Source organism: Amblyomma mixtum, chromosome 10 (assembly GCF_055824585.1).
Source record: "Amblyomma mixtum isolate Tamu chromosome 10, ASM5582458v1, whole genome shotgun sequence".
In the NCBI taxonomy this organism is placed as follows: domain Eukaryota; kingdom Metazoa; phylum Arthropoda; class Arachnida; order Ixodida; family Ixodidae; genus Amblyomma; species Amblyomma mixtum.
Window position 1 is genome coordinate 78734152 of NC_143021.1, and position 23572 is coordinate 78757723.

At 49.3% G+C, this 23572-nt stretch overlaps 2 protein-coding genes across 2 annotated transcripts in view; both read left to right on the forward strand.

Annotated features, from left to right (window-relative positions):
* LOC149326239 (uncharacterized) overlaps nucleotides 1–7733 on the forward strand; it is a 35719-nt gene extending 27986 nt beyond the window's left edge. Inside the window, exon 3 of the mRNA XM_089564512.1 lies at nucleotides 7476–7733. Within this exon, the coding sequence (XP_089420638.1) occupies nucleotides 7476–7733 (258 nt within the window). The remainder of the gene's footprint in view (nucleotides 1–7475) is intronic.
* An 81-nt stretch (nucleotides 7734–7814) lies between these two features.
* On the forward strand, nucleotides 7815–22523 carry LOC149326240 (uncharacterized). The gene is made up of 4 exons (XM_089564513.1): nucleotides 7815–7843; nucleotides 16142–17047; nucleotides 21399–21597; nucleotides 22515–22523. Exons 1-4 carry the CDS (start codon nucleotides 7815–7817, stop codon nucleotides 22521–22523), a joined length of 1143 nt encoding a protein of 380 aa, XP_089420639.1.
* Nucleotides 22524–23572: the final 1049 nt, after the last annotated feature.

The following is a 23572-nucleotide window of genomic DNA, read 5'->3' on the forward strand; positions in this document are numbered from 1 at the left end:
GCCATATTAAGATGTGGAACTCAGTAGAGCGAGCATTTGGAGTGTGGAAGAGGAGGTTCTTGTGCCTGGGAAAGAAGCTCGAAACAAAGACGGAGCGGTCAGCTGCCGTCATCACGGCATGTGCAGCACTGATAACATTGCGTGTTCCCTGAGGGACCCAGTTCCAAATGGCGATGAGCCCGAAGAGGTTGACGCAGGACCATGCCCCCCTGATACCCTTCTGGGCACCCAGCTGTGACCACAACTTATTCAGCGATGCTTCACAAACAACCAGAGTGGAGCTGGCAGTGAGACGGACTCTGATTAGAGATAAAGTTGTGTGTTAAATGCTTTGCAATTGCAAGTGAATGTCAACATGAACTGAGAATACTGCACGAATGCTAAAATGACCTAAAGAGTTAATAAAGGGTTGAAAGGCAGTGGCACAATACTAGGTACAATGATTCTATTCAGTGCTGCTTTGCAGAGAAAGCCTCGAGTTGCTCGGCAAGTACAGCTTGCTTAAGCTTCAGCATTTTTTCTTTTTCTCGCAACACACGCATCTTCATCTAATGAATAGCATTTCTTTTGTGCCTTTCATCAGTGTTTTGCTGCTCTTTTAGCACATGCTCGTCTGCAATCATTTTCAGCCTTGATTGATGTTCAATGCGCCTTTGTGTCCGCTCATCCTCTGTAGCTTGAAGCCGTGCTTTCAGGTTCTGTCGACAGAGCTTCCTCCACTGCAGCAACCCGGCCACTTTGCCGACGGTGAACCACTGGCTCGGTTCCTGTGTCATCGGTGTGTGTAGGCCGGGGAGTTGCCTCCTCTTCTTCGGCTGCCAGCCTGGCATTGCGGACAGCAGGTGGTGGCGAGCTGTGGAGCACATCATCCACCATTTGGCTGCCATTAGTTTGGCTGTCTTGTGTGTATTCTGCGAGAAATTGTGATAAAGCATTTCAATACGTTCTAGCTCAAATCAAGCAAATAAATGTCACTGAACAAAAGTAGCCCTCCTTCCTTGGTGTCTTAAGCACAAAGACTGACAACACATCACTGTGCACAGCAAATATTTGCTGCTGTGACCTAATGTAAAGCTTCAGACAGAATATAAGCCACAAAAAATATTACAACTACCTTTTCAAACACATGAGCTTTTTCAGCTGAGTGGCTGTGGGAGCTTGATTACCCTACTTTACAAATGGGCTGAGGAATCTAGCACATGCAGATGCACATTCTAGAACAGCTGCCTGCATTCCAGGACAACAGAGCAGTAAGGCATTTGGAGTATCCGCAAATTACAGAAAGCGGCAAAACGATTTTGATTTAGCATCAATACGATGTACTGTCGCTCTCAGTATGACTCGCAACACGCTTCAGGAGGTACGAGCTCACGTCACGAATAGATGCGAGTCGGGTGCTGCTGTGAAGTTCTGTATATAGCTGTCGAGCAGCGTGCCCGCATGCTTGGTTCTGTACTTTTCTATCGAACGCACACCCGAAGGTGGCCAACAGAGCGTCGCAGGTAATTATGATCGCGACTGTAGTACAGTGGTAACCTTGTTCTTAATCATTTCAACTTTTGCGTTCATTACACAGGTTCTACTACAAGCAAAATACGTGGTACGGTGATAGCAGCACTGAAAAATTGCACCATACGCTCCCTGCTTTCAAAGTAGCTTCCAAAATATTCAAAGTATTTTGGTCTCGACTTCAAGCAGCGAGGTCGGCGCCGGCCACCGCAACATTGCACAACGGAATGTTAAAGAAGAAACGGAAACTTACTGTCGTGTCACTTCTTTTTTTTTGCCTCGCGTTCTCCTTTTTAAGCTTTCGTTTCAAACAGTCCCGCAACTTCTTCAGCTCTCCGACTTCCCGTGGGCGAACGTTGAGCCGCGCGCCGCCGCCGGAGCAGATCGCGGCGGCCACGGTTGAGCATACTGTTGTGGTCCGAGCGCAAGCGCTCCCGCGCTCTTGATTTCGCGTTGAGCGAGACGGCATCAGTCTTCTTGCATTCCACTGCATTTCTATATTTGCTTACAAGCTCGATAGAGGTCTTTCTCGCCTTCCGTGAAGTACGCTCGGCCGAGCACGGCACGACGACCTGCGACCGCACTCGGCGCACACAAGTACGTGTTGCCCTTGTTGCCAGAGGAGCCTGTTTCTCCGCCGCGTGCAACATTTTCAAAACTTTCAGCGAGAACGTGAGCAATAGAATTCGCATTGTGCCCGGATATATCAATATAAATGTAGGTTCTTAAACGCAATTAGTTATTTTTGTCAAATGTTAGCATATTCTCCATATTTATAGCATATACCCTCTACAGCAGAAGGGTCCTGGGTGGCCCTTAGGGCTCCTTACGTGAGGGAGGGTGAAGTGGTGTGAAGGGAGCTTTCAGAATTCGGGGTGGCCCTCGAAGGGAGCCTTACGTTTAGGGGGCATGAAGGCCTCCTTTGGTAAGGTAAGGAAATGGTCTTAGGTAAGGAGCGTTTTAGAATTCGGCCCTAAATATATTCTTACACCGTGTGAGCGACCTCATGGCACGCACCGACTTCGCCAGCCACGACGCCAGCTTCAAGGTAACGCTATGTAGAGCCGTACGGCAGGACCACGATAAGGAGCGACCGCATCCGTTTAAGCGGCTAGGAGTAGTTTGATCAAGAAGGTTCGGAAAGATTCTCGCGGCAGATCTCCTGCGTCAATTCCTTGCGTGCTGCTGTGCACAAGAAATACTGAGAGAAAAAAGAAGACGTGGGGCATTATTGCGTGCTAGCTTTATATTCGTGAACATATAGCCAGTGATCGCTGAATGTTGTACGACACCTCTTGTACGTGAATGTGTATGTCGCACTCAGTATGACCTCCAACGTGCCGGAAGCGACTTTACTGCGCTTTGCGCTTCACGGGACTTGAATGCCACATGGTGCATACTGCAAAATCGTCACCTCTCGGAATCACAGCTCGATGCACAATTCTTGAACACCACCGGGCTCGCACTTGATTGTGTAGGAAGCTTTGGCCAGATCTTGTGCATTCCAAGTCATACTGAGTGGGAGAGGGCATGAGTGGCACAGCGTATACCCGATCCGCCATTTTCGCGCCGCTAAAGTTCGGTGCGCACTTCACATAGATTTTTTAGGGCGGATATATTCAGGTATGCTGCAATTTTTATGCAAACACATCGGGTGGCAGGAACAGTGATATATGCTATGAAATGGCTGCAGTCAGCATTGAATTGTTTTATCAGACTCCTTCGGCGTTCCATGACAGCAACCTCTCATCACTGTCAGAAATATCATCTCAAATGTCTGAAATATCGTGATGGCGCAGGATTTCCGCGCACTTTCTATGCATCTTCTAAGCATCATCTTCTTTCTGCGGCATAGTCAAATTCGCTACTAGACCCTAACCTTAAACTGCTTGTATTCCCTTAAAATGATTCGCCTGAAGATATCATGTTTGTGTGCAGTGTCCTGTGCTGTGGGAATTGGTTTTGTGGTTTGATCGGTGCGCTTTCATCAAGCTTACCGCACAACTTCGTCCTTCTGCAAAGAATGGATGGTTCATATGAATACGCATTGCTTGGCCCTCATATCACTCTTGACATCTTATGTCAATCGCATTCTTGGCCCACATACGGTGCCGTGAGTTGATTTACCCTGAGGCTTTCTGCCTGGTTATGGAAACCACCAACAAAAGCCGAGTTCTCCTATCTTTACAACCTTTAAGCTCCGCTGTGATTTCGCAAGGCTTTTCCATGCGTTTAGAACATAACTTGAATCCGAGCGCAGTGCCATGACAGCCTCCATTGTCCCAAAAGTGTGTCTATTGTCTGGGTTCTGCGCTATGCATGGGTTGCCAAGCACCGCGGGTTGAAGGTTTGCGCGAGCGGAAGGGTTCCGGTCAAGCATAGCTGCATACACACTTGTGCGCCGTTGCGTCACTCACTCAGTCTCCGCAGGGTGGAGAGCGGATGGGCGCAGTGAAACAGGGCTCTAATTTCAGGAATAAGATGTATATTGAGGTGTTGCTCATGTTACGCTTAATATTTCCGAATCACTCCTTCCCGGGTCGTGCCGGAACAACAGGCTTACTCGAGAGGTCACACCCTTACTCATGAAGCAGAGTGCTTGCAGTGCCCATTGTATGTGTCACCCGGTGGGTGCACCTAAGCTTGTTCTTCCGGCCCGTCCCGGGACGGGGTGATTCGGAAATATCAAGCGTCGCATGAGGTACACCTAAATCAACGTCTTACTCCGGAAATGAGAGCCCTGTTTCGTTGCTGCCCTCCGCTTTTCTCCATGGGGAGACTGAGGGCACGCCGCAACGGTGCGCCAGTGTGCGCGCGGCGACGGGCTGACCAGGGTCCTTCTACTCGTGCGAAGCTTCAACCCGCGACGCTTGGCAGCCTGTGCTTAGCTTATAACCTAAACAATAGACACACCTTTGACGGAATGTGTAGTGTCATGACACTGCCCTCGGATTCAATGTATGTCCTAAACGCATGCTAAAAACCTTCAGAAATCACAGCGCAGTAGAAAGGGTGTAAAGATGGCAGAACTAGGCTTGTTGGTGGTTTTCATAACCAAGGAGTAGCACGCATCAGGGTAACACAACTGACAGGATTAGGTGTGGCCCAAGAATGCGAGTGAGATGAGAAGTGATATGTGAAGAGGGAGATGAGGGTCGAGCATTACGTATTTATCCAAACCATCCATTCCTTGCAGAAGGACGAGGTTGTGCGGTAAGCGTAATGAAAGGGAACCGCTGCAGGAATAAGGCTGAGACTTGTCGAGGTAACCACAGCGTCGGGTCGCGAGAGAGTGGGCAGTCAATGAGCTACGCCTGTCGTATACGTCGCAGTGCCCTGTGCAGGTACTCTCGAGCTGCCCTACATCACAGCACCCTGTTAACTAAATAACACCAGTATTAAAACTTAACGATAACTGTTTTAATTACAGCGGATCTATGTCATAAGCTATAGCTGACCTCTTCCTTTAATTGGCGTGATCTTAAGCTCAGCAGCGCTTGTGGTGTGAGGCTCTGTACTACCCTAAAGGTAGATTCCTTCATCTTTTACATTGCGAACTATTACCGCCAGGGATTATGCACTACACGGAGTGCTGCTCCAGCTTCCAGAAGTATTTGTCGGCAAATATCGTGCTTAATTTCACAGGACGTTTTTGCCCTTTTGGTTCCCTGTGTTCCTGGCATCAGCTGGTGCATCGAGGTCAGGTGCATTTGCATCTCATGATCTGGTCATCGCAGGGTTGCGCACTATTCATGGACCGCTGGCCAGCAGGCTTTGACAACATGAACTCCGCCGAATGGAAAGGGCTGGCTATGCTGTTTGAAGTCAACGGTCCGTACAATCACCCGCTGCTCCTGCAGTTGCTTGGGGTAGCGTCGAGCCCTGCACCGCCTGGGACGTCGACGTGCTGGCTACACAGGCTATATTACAGGTAAATAACCCTTAGTTTTTTTCCAAAGACTCTCGCCATTATTCGAGAATAATAGAAAAAGAAGAAAATCTAAAAGCTCTGAGAAGAGCATCTAGAATCTCTCCGAAGAAGCAGCGCAAAAGGAAAACGGACAAGAATTTAGGAGGACGACCTGCCCGTTGTCCTTTTGCGCTGTTCTTCTGAGGTCATGGCTTATCAACTAGCTGAACAACAAGGGTATCTAAAAATTCGCCTTATGATGTTTAGCTAGTTGGAATTGTATAACTAAATAATTAGCGCAAAGGAAGAGGATACGGTTCTCTCTTTTAGGTTCTGTTTTTGTTCCCACTAATTCTGCAGTCATCTCTAAAAGCTGTCTCTGAGAAACTGATTTCTTGACGAAATTTTCACGCTGCCGAAAAGAGTCCCATATTCGTTTATGCCTATTAAGGATCGCCTTAACAACCGGTAATCGCATGTAATTCGCAGCTTTCGCACTACATAGAAATTATAAATCGACAGAAGCGCGCGCAATACAGATATTACACCCTCCGTGGCAGGTATTCCCACATTTGCTATTACTCTCTGAGAGGCAGTTTTCGAAGAGCAGTATACCTCATCCTCTTTTCAAGCAACGGTGTGTAAGAGGCACTGCTTGAAATGAGAAAAGGCGCGAATGGCCTTTTCATTTTTTAAAACTAGTTTTTTCTATAGCAGCGCTCGCAGTGCGAGGCATTGACCGTCCATAATGCCCACTCTTTTGTATCGCGAGCGACTACCGCCTGTTCGAGTTGTCCTACGTGGTAGTGCACTGCACGGGCCCGGGCCAGCCCGAAAGCCCGGGCTCGGCCCGGCCCGCGGGCCGGGCCGGGCCGGGACATGATTTATTTTGCCGGGCCTGGGCCGGGCCCGGGCCTGAAGTTGCGGGCCCGGGCCGGGCTCGGGCTTAAAGCTGCGGGCCCGAGCCAGGCTTCGGTCCGTACAGAAACGGCTGGTGTCCGACTTTTCATTCAATATTGCAGAGTGAAGTGCAGAACTGTGGCATTGAAGCAGCGGCACGGATGAGCTATGAGTTATAGTACGCGCTGAGAAAAAAACTAAGCTTTATTCATTGACTTATTTATTTCCCTATTTCCACGCCGCGGTGCAGTAAGAGTAAAATTCAACCAGCCTTAATTGGCCATTGATCATTCGCGTTCCCAAAACATACCTATACACTATTAGAAATGCATTAGGGAAGAACATATTAATGTAGGACGCTTATGGTCTTCAAGCACATGCCATGAAATACTCAAGCCTTTTAGCTTTTCGTTTCTGCTGAAAGGTGACCAGTTCGGCTATGAGCTCAACCTGTCAGATCGCGTTCAGTAAAAAAAAATGTCATCCTACTACTTGATAGGCAGCTTTAATATTTATACTTCGCAGGCGGTAGAATATAATTGATTACAATCATGAGGGAACGCAGAGTAGACTAATACGCGTGTATGCAGCTCTTTTTATTTGGCTCTCGGAACTTCCGAGTTTATCTTTGCCCACCTACACGAGATCAGTCTCCAAAAGACGGGCCTGGCGAGAACTACTCTTCATCACTTCCTTCTGGGTTAAAAAGAACACCCTTTCTTTAAGCCAAACAGCGGTTTCAGTACCTTTGTCGGCCAGTTCCTTATCGGTGTAGTAGCAGTCTACTTGCTCAGTTAATGTGAAACGGGCCGGGCCGGGCCCGGGCTGGGCTTCACTCCGGGATTCACGGGCCGGGCCGGGCTCACTAGAGCGATAATTTAGCGGGCCCGGGCCGGGCCCGGGCTTGAAGCCGCGGGCCTGGGCCGGGCTCGGGCTTCAGGTCGCAGGCCCGGGCCGGGCTCGGGCCTCAAATAGAGGCCCGTGCAGTGCTCTACTACGTGGTGCAAGGAGTGCTACTCCAGCCTAATATTCTGTCTACCGGCAGCAGCGATAGTTGCTCAGTTTTGCAAGGCCTTTCTATACTTCCCATGTTCGTAGCGCCACCTAGCGCATGCATTCCAGCCACATTTTAAGCTCGAGAATCTGGTAATTGCAGCGCGGCGCACCATTCATGGACCACGGGCCAGCAGCTTACGCCAACATGAATGCGGCCGAATGGATGCGGTCGGTCCTGCTGCTTGAAGGCGACTGCTCTAACAGTCAGTGCACGCCGGGGAAGCCCACGGTTAATGCTGTTTCTTACGGCCGCGTCATTACCTCCACCGCTTCGGACCATAACCCGGAATTTCACGGCTGTAACGGCGTCAGTGAATGGAACCTCGACTGTGACCGCCTGAACAAGCTGATTGCGTGATGGGTAGTGGGCGAACTGCCGAGTTGGCCTACCGCGTCGACAGCCACCGTCAGCCAGACTGCCACGCATCTGGCTCTCGAGATGGCCTCTCTCGTCCCGCTGTCCATCCGGTATGCAGCCAGTGGGTCACCGTCGTGGGTTTTGGACGAAATCTCGCTGAGATGGTTGCACTCGGAGTGACCCGCGTCTACCGGATGCGATCAACACCGGAAGCAGCGCGGGATGCCCGTGCAGTATGTGGTCAGTGCCTCGTAATGCTCGGGCATAGGACAAAGTGGCATTTTTAATTATTTATGTCTTTTTATATTTCGTCGTTTCGCTTGGCCATAAAACACGCGCTGGAAAGTGCTGTGCAAGAAGCAAGTGGCAGTTTCGTTAGTGTCATTTTCTTTGTCTTTACTCTTCCTTGCTCTATTCTTTTTTGTGTACTACTGCAGTAATGCCTGTACTCACGCTAATTATAAAAGATTAGAGAATAATGTTAAAGGTGGAAGGTGCTGCATCTACCGAACAGCTGGCAGGTGACTCAATTTGCACAGCGATAATCTGTCCGCTTGTAGTTGATGCGTTCAACTACAAGTGGTGCCGGTTTCCGCACTAACATAAAGGGTAAGGGCAGAGATCATCCTTTGGGTTTTGCGTTCTACCGCATTCAATTCACATACTCGTAAGTGGTTGTGCTGCGGCCTTAGAATGGAGCCGAATCAGTAGAGAGCAGAAATGGTCTTATATGCCGGGTATTCTTGGTGCATTCGCCGCTGGAGCTGAAAAGGGCGAGGCTATATCGAAGACTGTCAAGGCCGCCAAACGCGGCGGAAACGGGGAAGAAAAGGCTGCTAATGCCGTGGCGCATCAGACACCGTCAGCAGCCAAAGAAAGCGAACTAGCTGCTCTGCACGAATAAGGCAAGAGACTGAAGGTGGCGGTCGTCCAGCAGCCAAATTAACACTTGAAAGACATACATCATGCCCAGACATTGCAGTTTTCCGAATCGCTTGTTTCTTCGTAGGCTGATTCGGCCATGCATATAAAATTGGTTGATAGGTAACGGGAAAGTAAGTTCAGCAATAGCTTTATTGTGTCTCGTTTTCAGGCTATTCAATTTGACGAGTATATTCACGAAAGGCGCCATCAGTCATTTAAACTGAAAAAAGCATACGTGAATGTACTTTTTTATTTCATTCTCAACTTACTCGTACTGGTGTTGAGTGCAGGGCAGAATACAATGAGTAATGCTTCGCCGGTGTGTGTTACAGCAAGCATAAAAGGCAACCGCTGGCGCCACTAAAATCCAAGTCTTCCGCATGTCTCAAGCAATGCTCTAGCCAAGCGAACTACGACGGCGGCTGTCTGCCGACCTGCTTTGGTAAGTCCATGTTACGTCTACCCTGCAGTTCATATTGTTCATTAGCGCCACTCCAGGTGAGAATGGTGGACGTAGTCGCTACTGGTGAAACTCAAGTCTCATGTTGGGCCTTTTCTAATGGGGAAAGCATCAGCTGCACGAGAACCCTCCAATACCAAACATCGTATCAGTACAGCTAGAACAGAGCCTCGCTATTCTACTGAGCAGGCAAGGATAAGAGAATGAGGGGCTGATTAGGTTATAATTACGAAACAAGCTATTAGCTATAAAAGCGAACGGAAGCGTACGGGAATATTTTTTTTGTGGTTGTAGTGGCGTTAACTGGACGAGCAAGTTAGCTTAGTAAATATTTGAGCTGAATAGTTTTACAGTGAATAAAAGAAGAGGGAACCCTGCTGTCCGGGAAATCACGTTTGACAGTGGTACGAGCGCTGTGTGGGTCCGCGCTTGACCACATCCTACGTGCCACTGCGTAACTCATGTCTCCTGCTATTGTATGATGTGGCGCGGGTGAGGATAGCGAACATAAGACGACAAGATGAATACCTCCGAAGGCAGTACTGCCAGGCAGTCACCGTGGCTCACTTGGTAGAGCACTGTATACTGTTAAGAGTGGACAACGTGGTCCTGGGAGCCGGGTGTGACCATGGAGGAAAAAAAAACTGACGTCACAGTCTTGAAGCCTAGTCATAAAAAATATAATGGAAAGAATCATGGGAAATAGGCCCTCACGTGACAAGGCAGCGGTAGCTCTTAGCCGGATTTCGGTTTCGGTTTCGCTCTCTCGCTCTACGAGCGCTGCGCGACCATCTGCTTGCGTTCACTGACGGCTCCGTGGTGAGCGCGAACTGCTCGCTCGCTGCAGCGGCCGCCATACGCGAGCGACGCGTGCGCTGACTGCGGCGCAGTGGAGACCACATGCTCCTTCGCTGTGCCGCTTCTGCAGTGTCGCGTTGCGAGATGCTCGCGGCCTACAGGGCGCTGGGAATCCTCCCGAACAGTCTCGAGGCGCTCCTGTGACAGAACAATGGTGAGCCTGTGTGTGTTCATGAGCAGGCGGACTTGACTTCCCGCTTGCTCTTCGCCAGGTAGTGCACGCGTGACACGAACGCTCCGTGGGTGCTACCTCGGACGGTATACGCGGCCCGGCGCCCCACCCCGGCCGCTAGTGCAGTGTGCCGCGCGCGCGATTAGTCCGAGACAGGACGCTGCGTGCGCGCGGCTACGTAGTACATACAGTATACTTCTTTTTGTAAGTGATTGTGCGCAGTGGCCGGGAGACCCCGCGCAGGGGCAGACGTAAAGCCGCCGGCACTCTCTCTCGACAGCGAGAGAGAGAAATACTTCACTGCCGCATTTCACGCCGGAACTGCGTATGTGCGCGAGCGTACTCGGCGCGACTTGTGTCTCGAGAATAGCGGAGAACGGCGGGCCCATGGGCGGGTCGAAGTCCGCCTGCCCGAGAAATAGAATCTTGCGCAGCGCGCCGGAGCTTAAACTCATCCGTGCGCCGCGAGCGCTCTGGAAGCCACTGCGCCCTTTTTTAGAGGCTCGTTTTCTTCGCCTACTTTCCAGTTCTCCGCTTATAGCATGCGCTGAAATAAGCGCTCCGTCTGTGCTTATAACGACGAAAGGAATTCCTCTCTATTCTCTTTATGAACCACAGCTGAACAGTGACGAGGTCGCGGCCGCACCCTTTAATGAAAAGTTTACCTGCAGTTTTCTACAGTGCACCCAAAAACTCTAGAGTGTAATCAACAGAAGAGTTGAGACGCGGAGCCTTCAGACAACCTCGAGCTGGGTACGCATTCCGCCAAATTTGCAACACAGGCGCTGCGCTTCTGCACTACATCGGAGCACGGAAGTTCACTAAAAAGCACCGCTGGTTGGCAGTCTGGTAACTGTGGAGGAGGGCCTATTTCCCAAGAGTCATTGCGCAAAAGGGCCCTCGGCAGCGGCGTCAGAGGAGGATGGCTTGCAGAGGCTGAGCGCACTCTCTCCTAGTTTTTTTACCTCCATGGGTGTGACTCATCGCAAAGCAAGGGATATGACGAGGCCTGGCGCCGGCGGCAGAAGCATAGACGACGACGGCCGGGGCTGTTGCACTCCAAATCATCGAACCTCCGAACCGATCGAAGGACGCTGTCTCCCACGGGCCTGGGAGAAATTACTGTCAGACGAGTGTCGTCGTTAGGCAAAGATGCGGCGAGAGCTTGCGACAGCAGCAGCAACGGTAGAAGCAGAGATGCACAGGAAGCACGGCGGAAGCAGCGGTATACGTTGGCCGAGTCGGCCTTCGGGTCACCGGACGGGATGATGCTACGCAAGGTCACGCTGAGCGAGGCTGCTAATTGAAAGACGCTGTGTCGAAGGGGTCTCGTGCTTCGGCCATCCGGCGGGGGAGTTCGAGGAGGTTCAACCACGTGCGAGAAGAATGCGGGATTCTGCTTTCCCACGGAGGCAACGCACAGAAAACTTGCGGCAGTGGTCAAGGTGACGCATCTGTGTTTGATGACTGTCTTCCCCTTCTCATCCCCCGAGCTGTGAGAGAGCGAGAGGGCATCAGCACCGCCCTGCCGTGGGTGGTACCGCCAGCATCATCAACCGACCATCCGATTGGACAACATTCTTCAAACTAAATTCCCCAGTCAGGGATCTGGGGAATACGAACCGTATATAACGGGACGTTGTTTGTGATCGGAGCGTTCGATTCCATTCTCTTCTGTAAATATGTAGAATAAACCCTTTTGTACAGTTTCCTCGATAGCGCACTCCGACAACGTCATTCGGAGCCGGTACCTGTGGGGCTAAACGAGGTAGTCATCTCCAGGACCCCTCCGTCTTCAACACTACAAAGGCGGAGGTTGCGGGTTCAGTTCTCTCGAACGGCCTGTAGTTGCCTTTTATTCTGCTCAATGTACGTTTATCTGCCTTCCAAAATGATTCAGCAGTTAATTTCCTCGCCTAATCGAATCCATCGCACAGCAAGAATTACCGCCCCGCCGCGGTGGCTCAGTGGTAAGGCACTTGTGTACCGTGCCGGGGTACCCGGGTTCGAACCCGACCGCGGCGGACGCATTTCGATAGAGGCAAAACGCAGGAGGGGCCCGTGTGCTGTGCGATGTCAGTGCACGTTAATGATCCCCAGGTGGTCGATATTATTCCGGAGACCTCCACTACGGCACCTCTTTCTCTCTTCCTTCTTTCACTCCTCCCTTCCCTTACGGCGCGGTTCAGGGGTCCGCCGAGATATGCGAGATAGATACTGCGCCATTTCCTTTCCTCAAAAACCAATTTACTAATTTACCAAAAATTACTATTCTTTAATGATCTCCTTGGTTTCAGTGGCGCGGAATCCTAATAAGCCCATCATCTCCCCATCCATGGCTGGTCTGCTCCGAGTCTTGCATTGCTTCTGTCTTGTGTGTGCGTGAGTGAGTTGTACTCCCATCCGTTGTGTTCCGGATGTATTTCGCTCTTCACCGGCCGGTGTTAGACAGTCTACTATATGAGCTGGTCGTTGACGCCTTCGGGAGCGTATCTCTCTTAGGAATAGGGGTGTGCGAAAATTCGTCATATTCTAGCATCCAATGTAATATCCTTCTCTTCGATTCGTTGAACGAGTCGAATAGTGCACATTCAAAATTTCTCCATAACGAATCGAATACGACCTCAAGTTTTCGAAAAGTTCTCGAATAGTAGACACAACAAAACAGCCGGGCTCGCTGTAGTTTTCTACGGCAGCTGGTTCAAAAACAGGGCCCACTCCGACGTCGCGCACCGTGCTGCCACGATTGATTTGCGCGCGTTCGTGTCCGCGACGCGTCCATTCGTGTGGCGTCCATGGTGCTGAAAGCATATGGCTTCCAAAACTAGTCGACGCGGCAGCGTTCGGCCAAGTTTAGTAAACTCTGCATTCATGCTTGATAGCGGTGGCAATGGCTTTAAACTCTCGTCCCTCTCGTCAACTGTCATTTGGCGTTAGATTGTTCGGCGTCGTCCGCAGTAGCAAACGGTAATTTTCCGGTACGCATGAAATGATGATCACAGAGTGAAAATACTGCCGCAAGGTTTCTGTTCACTCTTTCGAAGATAACCGCTCTAACCACACTCAGAAATTCTGGATAAACGCATTGTTCAGTGGGAAGCTGTGTATGAATTCTTTTTTATTTCGCATATCGTGAGATGGCACACTAACAGTCCATACATCCGCCAACTCCTTCTGTGGCCGCTTGTAGTTCTCTAGTGTTTATTGTCAAAAGGCTCCCCTTTGGTCTTCTATGACACTGTAAACAACCAATTACGAGCGTAGGACAAACTTCAAAACCAATATTTTGGTACGCACGGGAAGGTTCGACCATTCCCAAAGACATGTTCACACCAGTATTTTACAGTATTCCATAGTTGCCACACATCTAAAAATGATGTCCAGGAAAGCTGGACTTGTCCATGAAGTATATCGCTTCCGCAAGTTTTTCGCGGTTTAGCATGAATAATCCTTTTGTACGATTATTGTCTAACCATTTCTTACATTATTGGTTTCGCATTGGTTTCGGTACCCAAGCTAGACTCCTCGTGTTCGATTCGGTATCGAAAAATTATAATCTAAGTTTCTGATTTCTGTAGAAGGAGGAGGAGGAGGAAAAAAACTTTATTTCGGCCAGCACTAAGGCCCAGTGAAGAACAGCACTTACTCCGCCATGACCCGGTGATGATGTGAAGAGCCCGAGTGAAGCTAAGCACTCGAGGAAGGAGAGGGAGGGTTAGGGAAATAACGACAGCTAATGACAGCGTTACATGAGTAGGGAATGTCTTCTTTGTCTGCCTTGATCTCTGGACAGCTGAAACAGTGAGCTGTGTCAGCCATCCGAAGTTGTACAGCATTAATGGGGTGAGAAGGACGTGTGGTTGTTCTGTTTTTAGTGAGGAAAATGATGTGGTAGAATTGCAGGATTTTCCCTGATGTTCTGGCAGTGTTCAGCTATTTTCTCTTTGTGTGTTGCGGTGTCTTCCACTGAAGATGAATATTACAAAGGGATCGAGGGCGCCGGAAAATGGTTTCACGGGCAAGTTGATGAAGCAACTTATTTCCCTAGATCCCAGCAAGGCTAGGCATCCAACGCAGAATGACTGTAATGTTCGGATTGCTGTTATAGGATTCCACTAGATTGTCAGGTAGGTGGGTTCTCAGTAGTCTGCGTTGTATATTGCGGATTGATTTGCTTTAGTCAATAAACATGTTGATGTTAGTGGTCTGGTGTTAATTGCGGTAGCACTGCCTCCGTGATGTCGGTGCTTGCCACATCATGTGATCACGGACTCAATCACTGAGTCAATTTACTGCTGCTGATTTGCCTTTGCCGGACACCTCGCAAACCTCGCCCGTTTTTCGAGCTATGTTTCAAAGCTGCTGCTTGTTATTCGAATGTTACCGCGACAGTGAGAAGCACAAAAAACTTCGCTGGATAGCGCTGGTGTTTTAGTATGTAAAATTCAAAAACCCAAAATCAGCCGCATCGAAAGTCTTGTGCCTGCTGCAATGAGGAAAAATAACTGTGCAGTGACATGGTTAGATAAGGGGCATCGAAAAGACAACGAATTCATGATAACACATAACCTACCTCCGACTTAAGAGGGAAGTCATTTTCACCCATTCTCTTTTTTCGGCCTCTTGACGTTGGGAGAAGGTGCAGCAGATCGCCTACAAACAAGTGCCGCCGCGGTGGCTCAGTGGCTATGGTGCTCGGCTGCTGTCCCGAAAGGCGCGGGTTCGATCCCGGCCGCGCCGGTTGAATTTCTTTGGAGGAGAAATTCGAGGCCCGTGTACTGTGCGATGTCAGCGCACGTTAAAGAACCCCAGGTGGTCGAAATTTCCGGAGCCCTCCACTACGGCGTCTCTCATAGCCTTAGTCGCTTTGGGACGTTAAACCCCATAAACCAACCAACCTACAAACAAGTAGATTGTCCAACGATTTGAACGCTATCGATGGAGCCCCAGACACGAAGTTCGTATTTAGCTTGTGTTCTCCGCACGAATTTTTCAAGAAACTACTGGTGCAACGATCGCGACATTAGACCTAATTCTTGTGCCGAATTCAGCGCAAAGGTCGGTTGTGTAGAAATGAGTGCATCGGCTGCTCCGAGGAGAGGACGGATGTGACAGCAGTGTATGCACTTGAAGTTCTCGCGGAACATGCAAGCCACAAAAAAAAAAAACTGATTTCTACGCTGCTTCAGCATGCAGCCACGAAGCTAAGGCTGCTATGCGCTTCCCAATACGCAAACTGCACGATGCATCCATCCGTGGCAACCGTCGTAGCCAGGCGGCGAGACAAAGGAGCTTTTTCGTGTCCTCCGTGTTCCGATAATTTCTGTGGGTACCTCAGTACGACAGGGTATAGAGGCATTCCAGAAGGCACAACTCCTTTCTGGAATTCTGAAAGTAGTCTGTCGTGATAAATGGGGCTTGCATGGGCGCTGTTCGTCACAAGGTCTTTGCCCATCGGAAGGGTGTCAATCAATGCCAGTAGTTCGCTCTAGCGCGTGTGCGGGCAGGCATCAATGAAGTTGGGCGTCTAAGGGACAGAACAGTGCCGTAACCAAATGAATACGAGAAAGACACTGACCCCGGTTCGGGCGCCCACACTGCCTGCTCGTAGAAATAATGGCCGATACCAGCGGGAGGAAGGGGATGACGACGAAGAAGAGCAGCGGTGCGCTAAGCGTCACACGGCCCCGTGACGCCGCGCTCTCGCGCAGATGAAGAAGCGTCAGCACTTCAGAATGCGCAGCCCACCAATAAGTCAAGGCCTTCTGAAGGTTCGCCTTCTGAGTCCCGCTGCGGGGTAGCGGCTGAGTACCTGGCGGTGTTGTGCTAGCTTGTCCAATTCGTCCTTCTTGTTTTCTGTGCCTGCTCCTGTTATAGGGTGATAGGGCGCGGGACGACGGCTTAATGTCTACTTCTTCTACCGGCCAAGGGTTTTCCCCTTGGTCGGCCTCTCTTCCACAGGACCAGCTCCCAATCGATGTCTTTTTTTCGCAGTGGAGTCACCAGCATTCCTGTGGCTTTAGTTCCAGCTGATGGATGCGCCATTCGTTTGAACAACCCGGAAGCGGTGCAGGTGGCCCTTCAGACTACATCGCCTCATTTCATGCGAATCACAGATGTGCGGCAGTTCGGCAAGGGTGGGATATTGTGCAGGTCACCGGACAAGGATTGTGTCGCCGACCTTTTGAGGTGTACCTCCTTCGCCAACCACCCGGTGAGCGCATTTATTCCGCCTCATCTAGCATGTTCCAAGGGCTTAGTCCGGGGTGTTGAGTCTCGATTGAGCCCTTCAGAAACGCTGGAGAAGCTCTCGTCTGCGGGCGTCATTGCGGTCCATCGTTGCAGCAGAATGGTAGAGGGGGTGAAAATACCTACAGAGTCCGTCATAGCCACATTCGCAGGAGTAGTGTGCCCTTCAGAGATCAAAGTGTGGCCACTAGTGTTTCGAGTTGACGCATTTAACTCTCGTCCCCTTCAGTGTCAGAACTGTTGGAGATTTGGCCACAGCGCCAAAGCGTGCAAATCGGGCTCACGGTGCTGTGCATGCGGCGATAGCCATGCTAGAGAAGAATGCCCTGAACAGCAAGAAAAATGTTGCCTGTGTGGTGGTGCCCACTCTGCCAACTGTCCTGATTGTCCTGCACGAGCTCAAGAAGTGCAAGTTCTAGAGATAATAGATAAACGTCGATGCACGCGACGAGAGGCCTTTGCCGCAGTCAAAGAAAGAGCCTCATGCTATTCTAGTGTGGCTGCCAAATGTCCACCTGCAATGGACGCCTCTTGGACACAAGCAATTACCGCTGCGGTTGAAAAAGCAGTGGCGAATGCAATGGAACGTATTATGGAAACGGTATCCACGTGCACCTCACAGGTAGTAGCTACCCAGATGACTAATCTGCTGCAAGCCCACGCCGCTCCGCTCTTGTCCTCTATGGTTTCGGCTGCTCCTCCACCATCTGTGGACATCAATAGCGCTCCACAGGGTCAAAGTCAGCATGAGCGACAAAGGACTCCTGAAAAATCTCTCCCGAACAGCGTTAAGGACGCATCCTCTGATGAATGTGTTGAGATAGAATTCGATACCCGCGCCCAAAAACGAAGTGAGTCTCCTTTGAGTATCCCGGATCCATCTTGTCACCAGTCCAAGTCCAAGAAAAGTCATGCAAATCATAATCCTAAGACCAGGATTCTCGAAGCGGCAGTTGCCGCTGCAGCACTCCCGCCATGATAGGTCGTTAAGTGTTCTCCAATGGAATTGCCGATCTATATCCTCAGCTTCAACAGATTTAATATGCCTATGTAATCAACTTCAACCGGATGTAATTGCGTTACAGGAAACATGGCTTACTTCAGATATTAATTATCATCTCAAACATTACCGTTCGTTCCGGCTAGACAGGCCTTCACGAGGGGGAGGGTTGTTGCTGCTGATTTCCTTAAAGTTTTGTCACAGGGCCTTCATTTCTTTTCAGTATGCGGACAGTGAGTGCGAAATACTTGCGGTTGATCTCAATATCCCAGGTCAACAGCCGTTTACTGTAGCTAACGCATATTTCCCTTCAGGTGTGCATGACACTCGGCCCCTTGACTCATTGATGTCTAGCAGCAGATCTCAGGTTTTATTAGTTGGGGATTTTAATTCGCACCACGTGACGTGGGGGTTTAAAACAGATTGTTTCGGCTCTAGACTATTTGATTGGATTTGCGACAACAACATAGTCTGCAACCATTCAGGAATGCCTACATTTGTACGTGGTCTATGCCGCTCTGTTTTAGACTTAACTTTTTCCTCCCCAGGAGTCTCTGTCTCGTCTTGGGCGCCTGTTGACTGCGCGACAAACAGGGATCATCTACCGATTAGTTTCAGGGTTGCGTGTAACTTAACTCTTCCCGAACGACAACAGTGCACCTTCATAAATTACGTTCGCTTTAAAGACACTCTCAAATCAGCTCTCACAATCGGTTCGGACCGAAACACCACTACGAGTTCCGAATGTAAACCTACACATATATGCACAGTGTTGGAACGCGCAAGGCAAAAGTCTGAATTCATTGTCACAGGATCCAAGGATGCAATCACCAATAATTGGTGGAATGCAGAGTGCACGCGTGCCTATAGACGGCGGAAAGCAGCCTGGAAGAAAGTCCTCCTAAATCAATGCCCAAAAAATTGGTTGGATTATAAGTATGTCGCAGCAACATTTAAGCGCACTATCTCCCGCGCGAAGGAGGAGTATATTACAAGTCATTATGATTTTCTTTCTCAGTCAGGGAATAAACGGGCCTTGTTTAATTTTATGAGGAGAAGGAAAGTGATTCCACCGGCTGTCAATATTGAATCCCTCGTTCAATCCCCTGCTGACATCGCTAAGGCCTTAGAGGGAATTGCGGGTGGCCTAGAAGGTCGAGTCACATCTGCACTTCATTATCCACCTACATTCTCATGCATCTCAAGTGATTTCATTGAGGTCTCTATGCCTGAGCTTTCGCAAATTGTTTTGCGCCTATCTCCAGCGGCTCTTGGCCCCGATAAGGTCACTACATCTATGATTAAAATTTTGTTTACCGAATATCCTGAAGATCTATTGGCTCTGGTTAACCATTCCCTTAAAGGTCCATGGATACCGCATGAGTGGCGTGTTGCGGAAATAGTTCCAATACTTAAAAAACAAGGGGAGGGTTTCACTTCTGACAACATACGCTCGATTTCATTAACATCGAATTTAGTGAAATTGGTGGAACGGGTCCTGCTTCGTCGTATCATGTATTTCATTTCTGCAAATGATATCTTGAATCCTTGTCAAATTGGTTTCAGGCCGGGTTGTTCGATTTGGTGTGCTCATACTGACCTTGAGAGCCGTATTAAATTAGCTCGCAGCACTAAACAGTTTGCCGCGCTTGTCACTCTGGATATCAGTAAAGCCTACGACAGCGTCGAGTACTCGTTGCTGTTACACAGATTACAGGTCCTGAATTTCCCAAACTATTTCGTAGCCTGGATCTTTGCTTTCCTGGAGAACAGAGAATTTTATTGGTGCGGAAATGGTGTTTCTTCAAGGAAATTTCGACAGACAAGCGGTGTTCCGCAAGGCTCAGTTCTTTCCCCTGTTCTTTTTAACATCTTTCTAAGCTCCATTCCATGCATCCATAATGTGTCAACTTACGTGTACGCTGACGACATCGCATTTTTTGCTTTTGCAAAAGATATTCACTCTCTGTATCAGATCTTGCAGGATTACCTCAATATTCTTGACAACTGGTTAGGAAGTATTCATCTGTCCCTCAATGTGAACAAATGCGCCTTGTTGGTCTTCCCGGTTTCTCATCCTGTACATATCTGCGTTTCTTATAGAAATCATATAATTCCTCAGGTTCAAACAGTGAAGTATCTTGAAGTGATCTATGACTCTACTCTTTCCTGGCGGCCTCACATTGAGCAAGTTTCTGTAAAAGGAGTTCGGGCCATTTTCATCCTGCGTCGGCTTTGCAGCGCTAGGTCAGGGATGAGAAGGCACACACTTCTGCTGATCTATAAAATGTATGTCTGCCCAATTTTGGAGTTCGGATGTGTTTTATTCTCAGCAGCTCCTGCCTATAAACTTCGACCGCTTGTGCTCTTGGAGCGTGAGGCGTTGCGCCTCTGCTTGGGACTTCCAAAGTATGTAGCTAATGTTGTCCTGCACCTTGAGGCGCGAATTCCATCTTTATTAGCCAGATTTCGCCTTTTAACAGTCCAAACCTTTTTAAATTTGTGCGACTCTCCTCTCCACACATCCAATGTAATATTTCTTAGTCAGCCCGCAGTCTTTTTAAATGCCACCTGGTCTCGTTTGCATACTCCGCAGATATGTTTCGTGCAGACTCTCCTCGATCCCTTAAACATTAAGCTCACAGATATCCATCCACTGCATAACATCTCACCTTCAGTCGAGATTGCATTTGATAACATTTTCCCATCGAATGCCAAGCTCCAGCCCTTTCCTCTTCTTCTCGGTTTGTTACAGGACCACCTAAGATCCTTTCCTTTTCATATTGTCATTGCTACCTATGCCTCACAGGATCGTGAAAAGGCAGGTGTGGGCATTTTTTCACCTGCATTGGGATGGTCCTTTTCTCTCCGTCTCCCTGACTTCACTCCAATTTGTCTGGCCGAATTATTAGCTGTCATTCTAGCCTTAGGTAAATTAGATCCAGCCGTTTCCAAAGTCATGGTTATGACGGACTCTCTATCTATTTGCTTTTCATTATCATCACCCTCTGAGTCTCGGGCATTACGCCTCTTTAAGCAGCTGATCCCGCTTCATCTAAATTCGGTGAGGTTGCTTTGGGTACCGGGTCACGTGGGCATTCAGTTAAATGAGGTTGCTGATTCATTAGCAAGGGCCTCTCTCTGTGGCCCAATAATTGCGGTCCTGCCAACCTGCGCATATACAGCTGCAGTGAGGTTTCGCAGTTACACAATATTTCAGGAATTTTCAGCCTCGGCGCTTACTTCATCCCCCGAATACAAGCATCTTCTGCACCCTTGGAGCAGCAAAGACTGGAGTTCGCGCAGACTGGAGGTCTCTTTCACGGGTTTGCGATGCCGTGTTCCTCTGCTAAATTTCTACCTTCACAGATCTGGCCTGGCGGTTTCTCCACTGTGCCCATTTTGTGCCGGGCCTGAGACAGTGGATCACTTCCTGCTGTTCTGCCACCGATTCTCTTCTTTGAGGAGGCGCCTATTAGAAATTCCGTTTCACCAGCTGGGTCTGCCTGTGTCCACTGAGGTTGTTCTTTCCTTTGGCGCTACTTCGCTTGGACGAAGCAACAGGAGTGCGCGCTGTGCAGTTCAAAAATTTCTTTTAGAAACACAGCGACTCCCATGCTAATATTAATTTTTTTTCTAATTGTTTTCATTTTTCTGATTATCAAACTTTTAATTTATTATTATTATTTTTTTTCTGTCTCTTTTTCAGTCAATACAAAATTGAACCATTCCATATGTTGCATTCAAATTTGCACATAATGTCGTCCTCCCATCTTCGATCTCCCTGCTAACAGGTCCCCTTTCGATGCGTCGTCCAATCTGTCAGCCTATACCCTATTAATATGTACTCCTTTTCCTCTAAAGCTTAATCATTCCAACAGTTCACCGCCTGTGTCTTGGCCTCTCCCCCGTAGTGGGTATGTGCCATTCTACTTGAGGCCAACCAACCAACCAACCAAGGAGGATGTTCTTTTCCAGTCGAGGCATCCTCCGTTCGCTCAGAACCTTACAGACCCACGCGCTCGCGACGTTAGAGGCAGCTGGAATAGCGGGCAAGGGTCAGGGGCCGCACCAGTTGGTGGACGCGGAGGAGTGCTTCGTCGAGGGGCCGTTGGGCGACCTTGGCCGCTTCCAGCTCGTCGCCCTCGTGAGCGCCCTCATGGCAAGCACCGACTTCGCCAGCCACGTCGCGAGCTTCAAGGTAACGTTGTGTAGAGGCGTACGCCAGGTCCACGATAAGGTGCCTCCGCAGCCATCGTAGCGCCTAGTAGTTTCATCGAGAAGGTGCGGAAGGATTATCGCGGCCGATCTTCTGCGTCAATTTCTTGCATGCTGCTGTCCACAAGAAATCAAGAAATACTGAGAGAAAAAAAAAGGCGTGGGGAATTATTCTGTCGAACTTTATATCCGTGAATGTATAGCCAGTGGTCAGAATATGCTGTACGACAGCTCTTATACGTGAATGTGTATGTCGCGCTCAGTATGACATGCAACGTGCCGGAAGCGACTTTATTGTGGTCTGTAATAAGGGAGTAATTACTCATTGACATCCACCCGAGCGCAACCATACGGCTAGAAAGGAAAGCTGTACAGCTTTCAGCTATACAGCTATAGAGCTATACTGTGGTTTGCGCTTCACGGGACTTGAATGCCCTATGGTGCATACTGCAAAAGCGTCACCTCTCAAAATCAAGTTCAAGTTCAAGTTTATTTTCCTTTCTTACAAAGGAGGAGCCGGGACTAAAAGCTGTGGTAACAGCTTGACTGAAGGTCCCGACTCCTTGAGACAGTGGCAGTACAAAAGGAAGGCGAGGGTCACATCATTTACATCAATTAGTAATGTATGCGATGCAGATCCACATTTACGCGAAGCGCGAACACACATGCAAAACGAAAGTCGCAATACACACATGTACTCAAAGCAAATGTTATACATCACTAAAATATACAAGATAGATGTCCCAAACTTTGGACAAAAAAAAAATCATGTCTGCTTCTTTCACAGATTGAAATTGTCTCGATGCGCAGCTCTTCGCAGCTCGATGCGCAATTCTTCAACTCCACCGGGCTCGCACTACATTGTGAAGGAAGCTCTGGCCACATCTTGTGCATTCCCAGTCATACTGAGTGCGAGAGGGCGTGAGTGGCACGACGTATACCCAATGCGCTATTTTCGCCCCGCTACAGTTCGATCGGCACTTTCACATAGATCACTAGGGCGGATATATTGAGGTATGTTGCAATTTTCATGAAAACACTTCGGGTGGCAGGAACAGTCATATGTGCTATGAAATGGCAGCAGTAAGCCTTGAATTAGATTACCTGAGACTCCTTCGGCATTCATTGAAAGAAACTTGTCATCACTGTCTGAAAATCATCTCAAATGTCTCAAATATCGTGATGGCGCAAGATTTCCATGCACTTTCTAAGCAAGTCAACCCGCTGGTCACTGCACAGCCAAGCATTCTACATTGTATAGTCACATTCGCTACTAAACCCTAGCCTATATTGACGCTAGCGCTACTGAAGACGACGATGTGAGGACATTAAGCGAAAAGGACGAAGTTCGCCACCATCGGACTCGGCACCGGGCGGTCTTGGGAGCCTTCTAAACCGCCTTGAGCGTTAGCGCGTCTTACACCGACGTGACATCTGGTGGAGGTGCTGGGTACATCTTTCATGTACCGGACGCCCCCATCAAGCCGCGATCAAGCCATCGCAAGGAGAAGGCCGACCTTCTTCTGCAGAATCGCATCCAACTTCCGAACGAAAGTGTAATGGTGTACGTGGAAGAGATGACACGCCTCTTCCGTCGCGCAGACCCAAGCATGCCGGAGGAAAAGAAGGTGCGATTGCTGATGAAGGGTGTAAAGGAGCAGCTTTTCGCAGGCCTGGTTCGGAGTCCACCCGCAACAGTAAACGAATTCGTCAAGGAAGCAATGTCCATTGAGAAATCACTCGACATGCGGGCACGACAGTACGAGCGCACTAACGTATCGATGCTCTGCACCCGTACTGAGGGAACCTCCATGACCTCAGGAAAATCGCTGCGTGAGGTCATTCGAGCCATTGTAAGGGAAGAGGTGGCGAAGGCTTTGCAGCACACCCCTGCTCAGCCGCAGATTGCGTCGTTTACAGATGTCATTCGCGAGGAGGTCGAACAAGCATTAGGTACG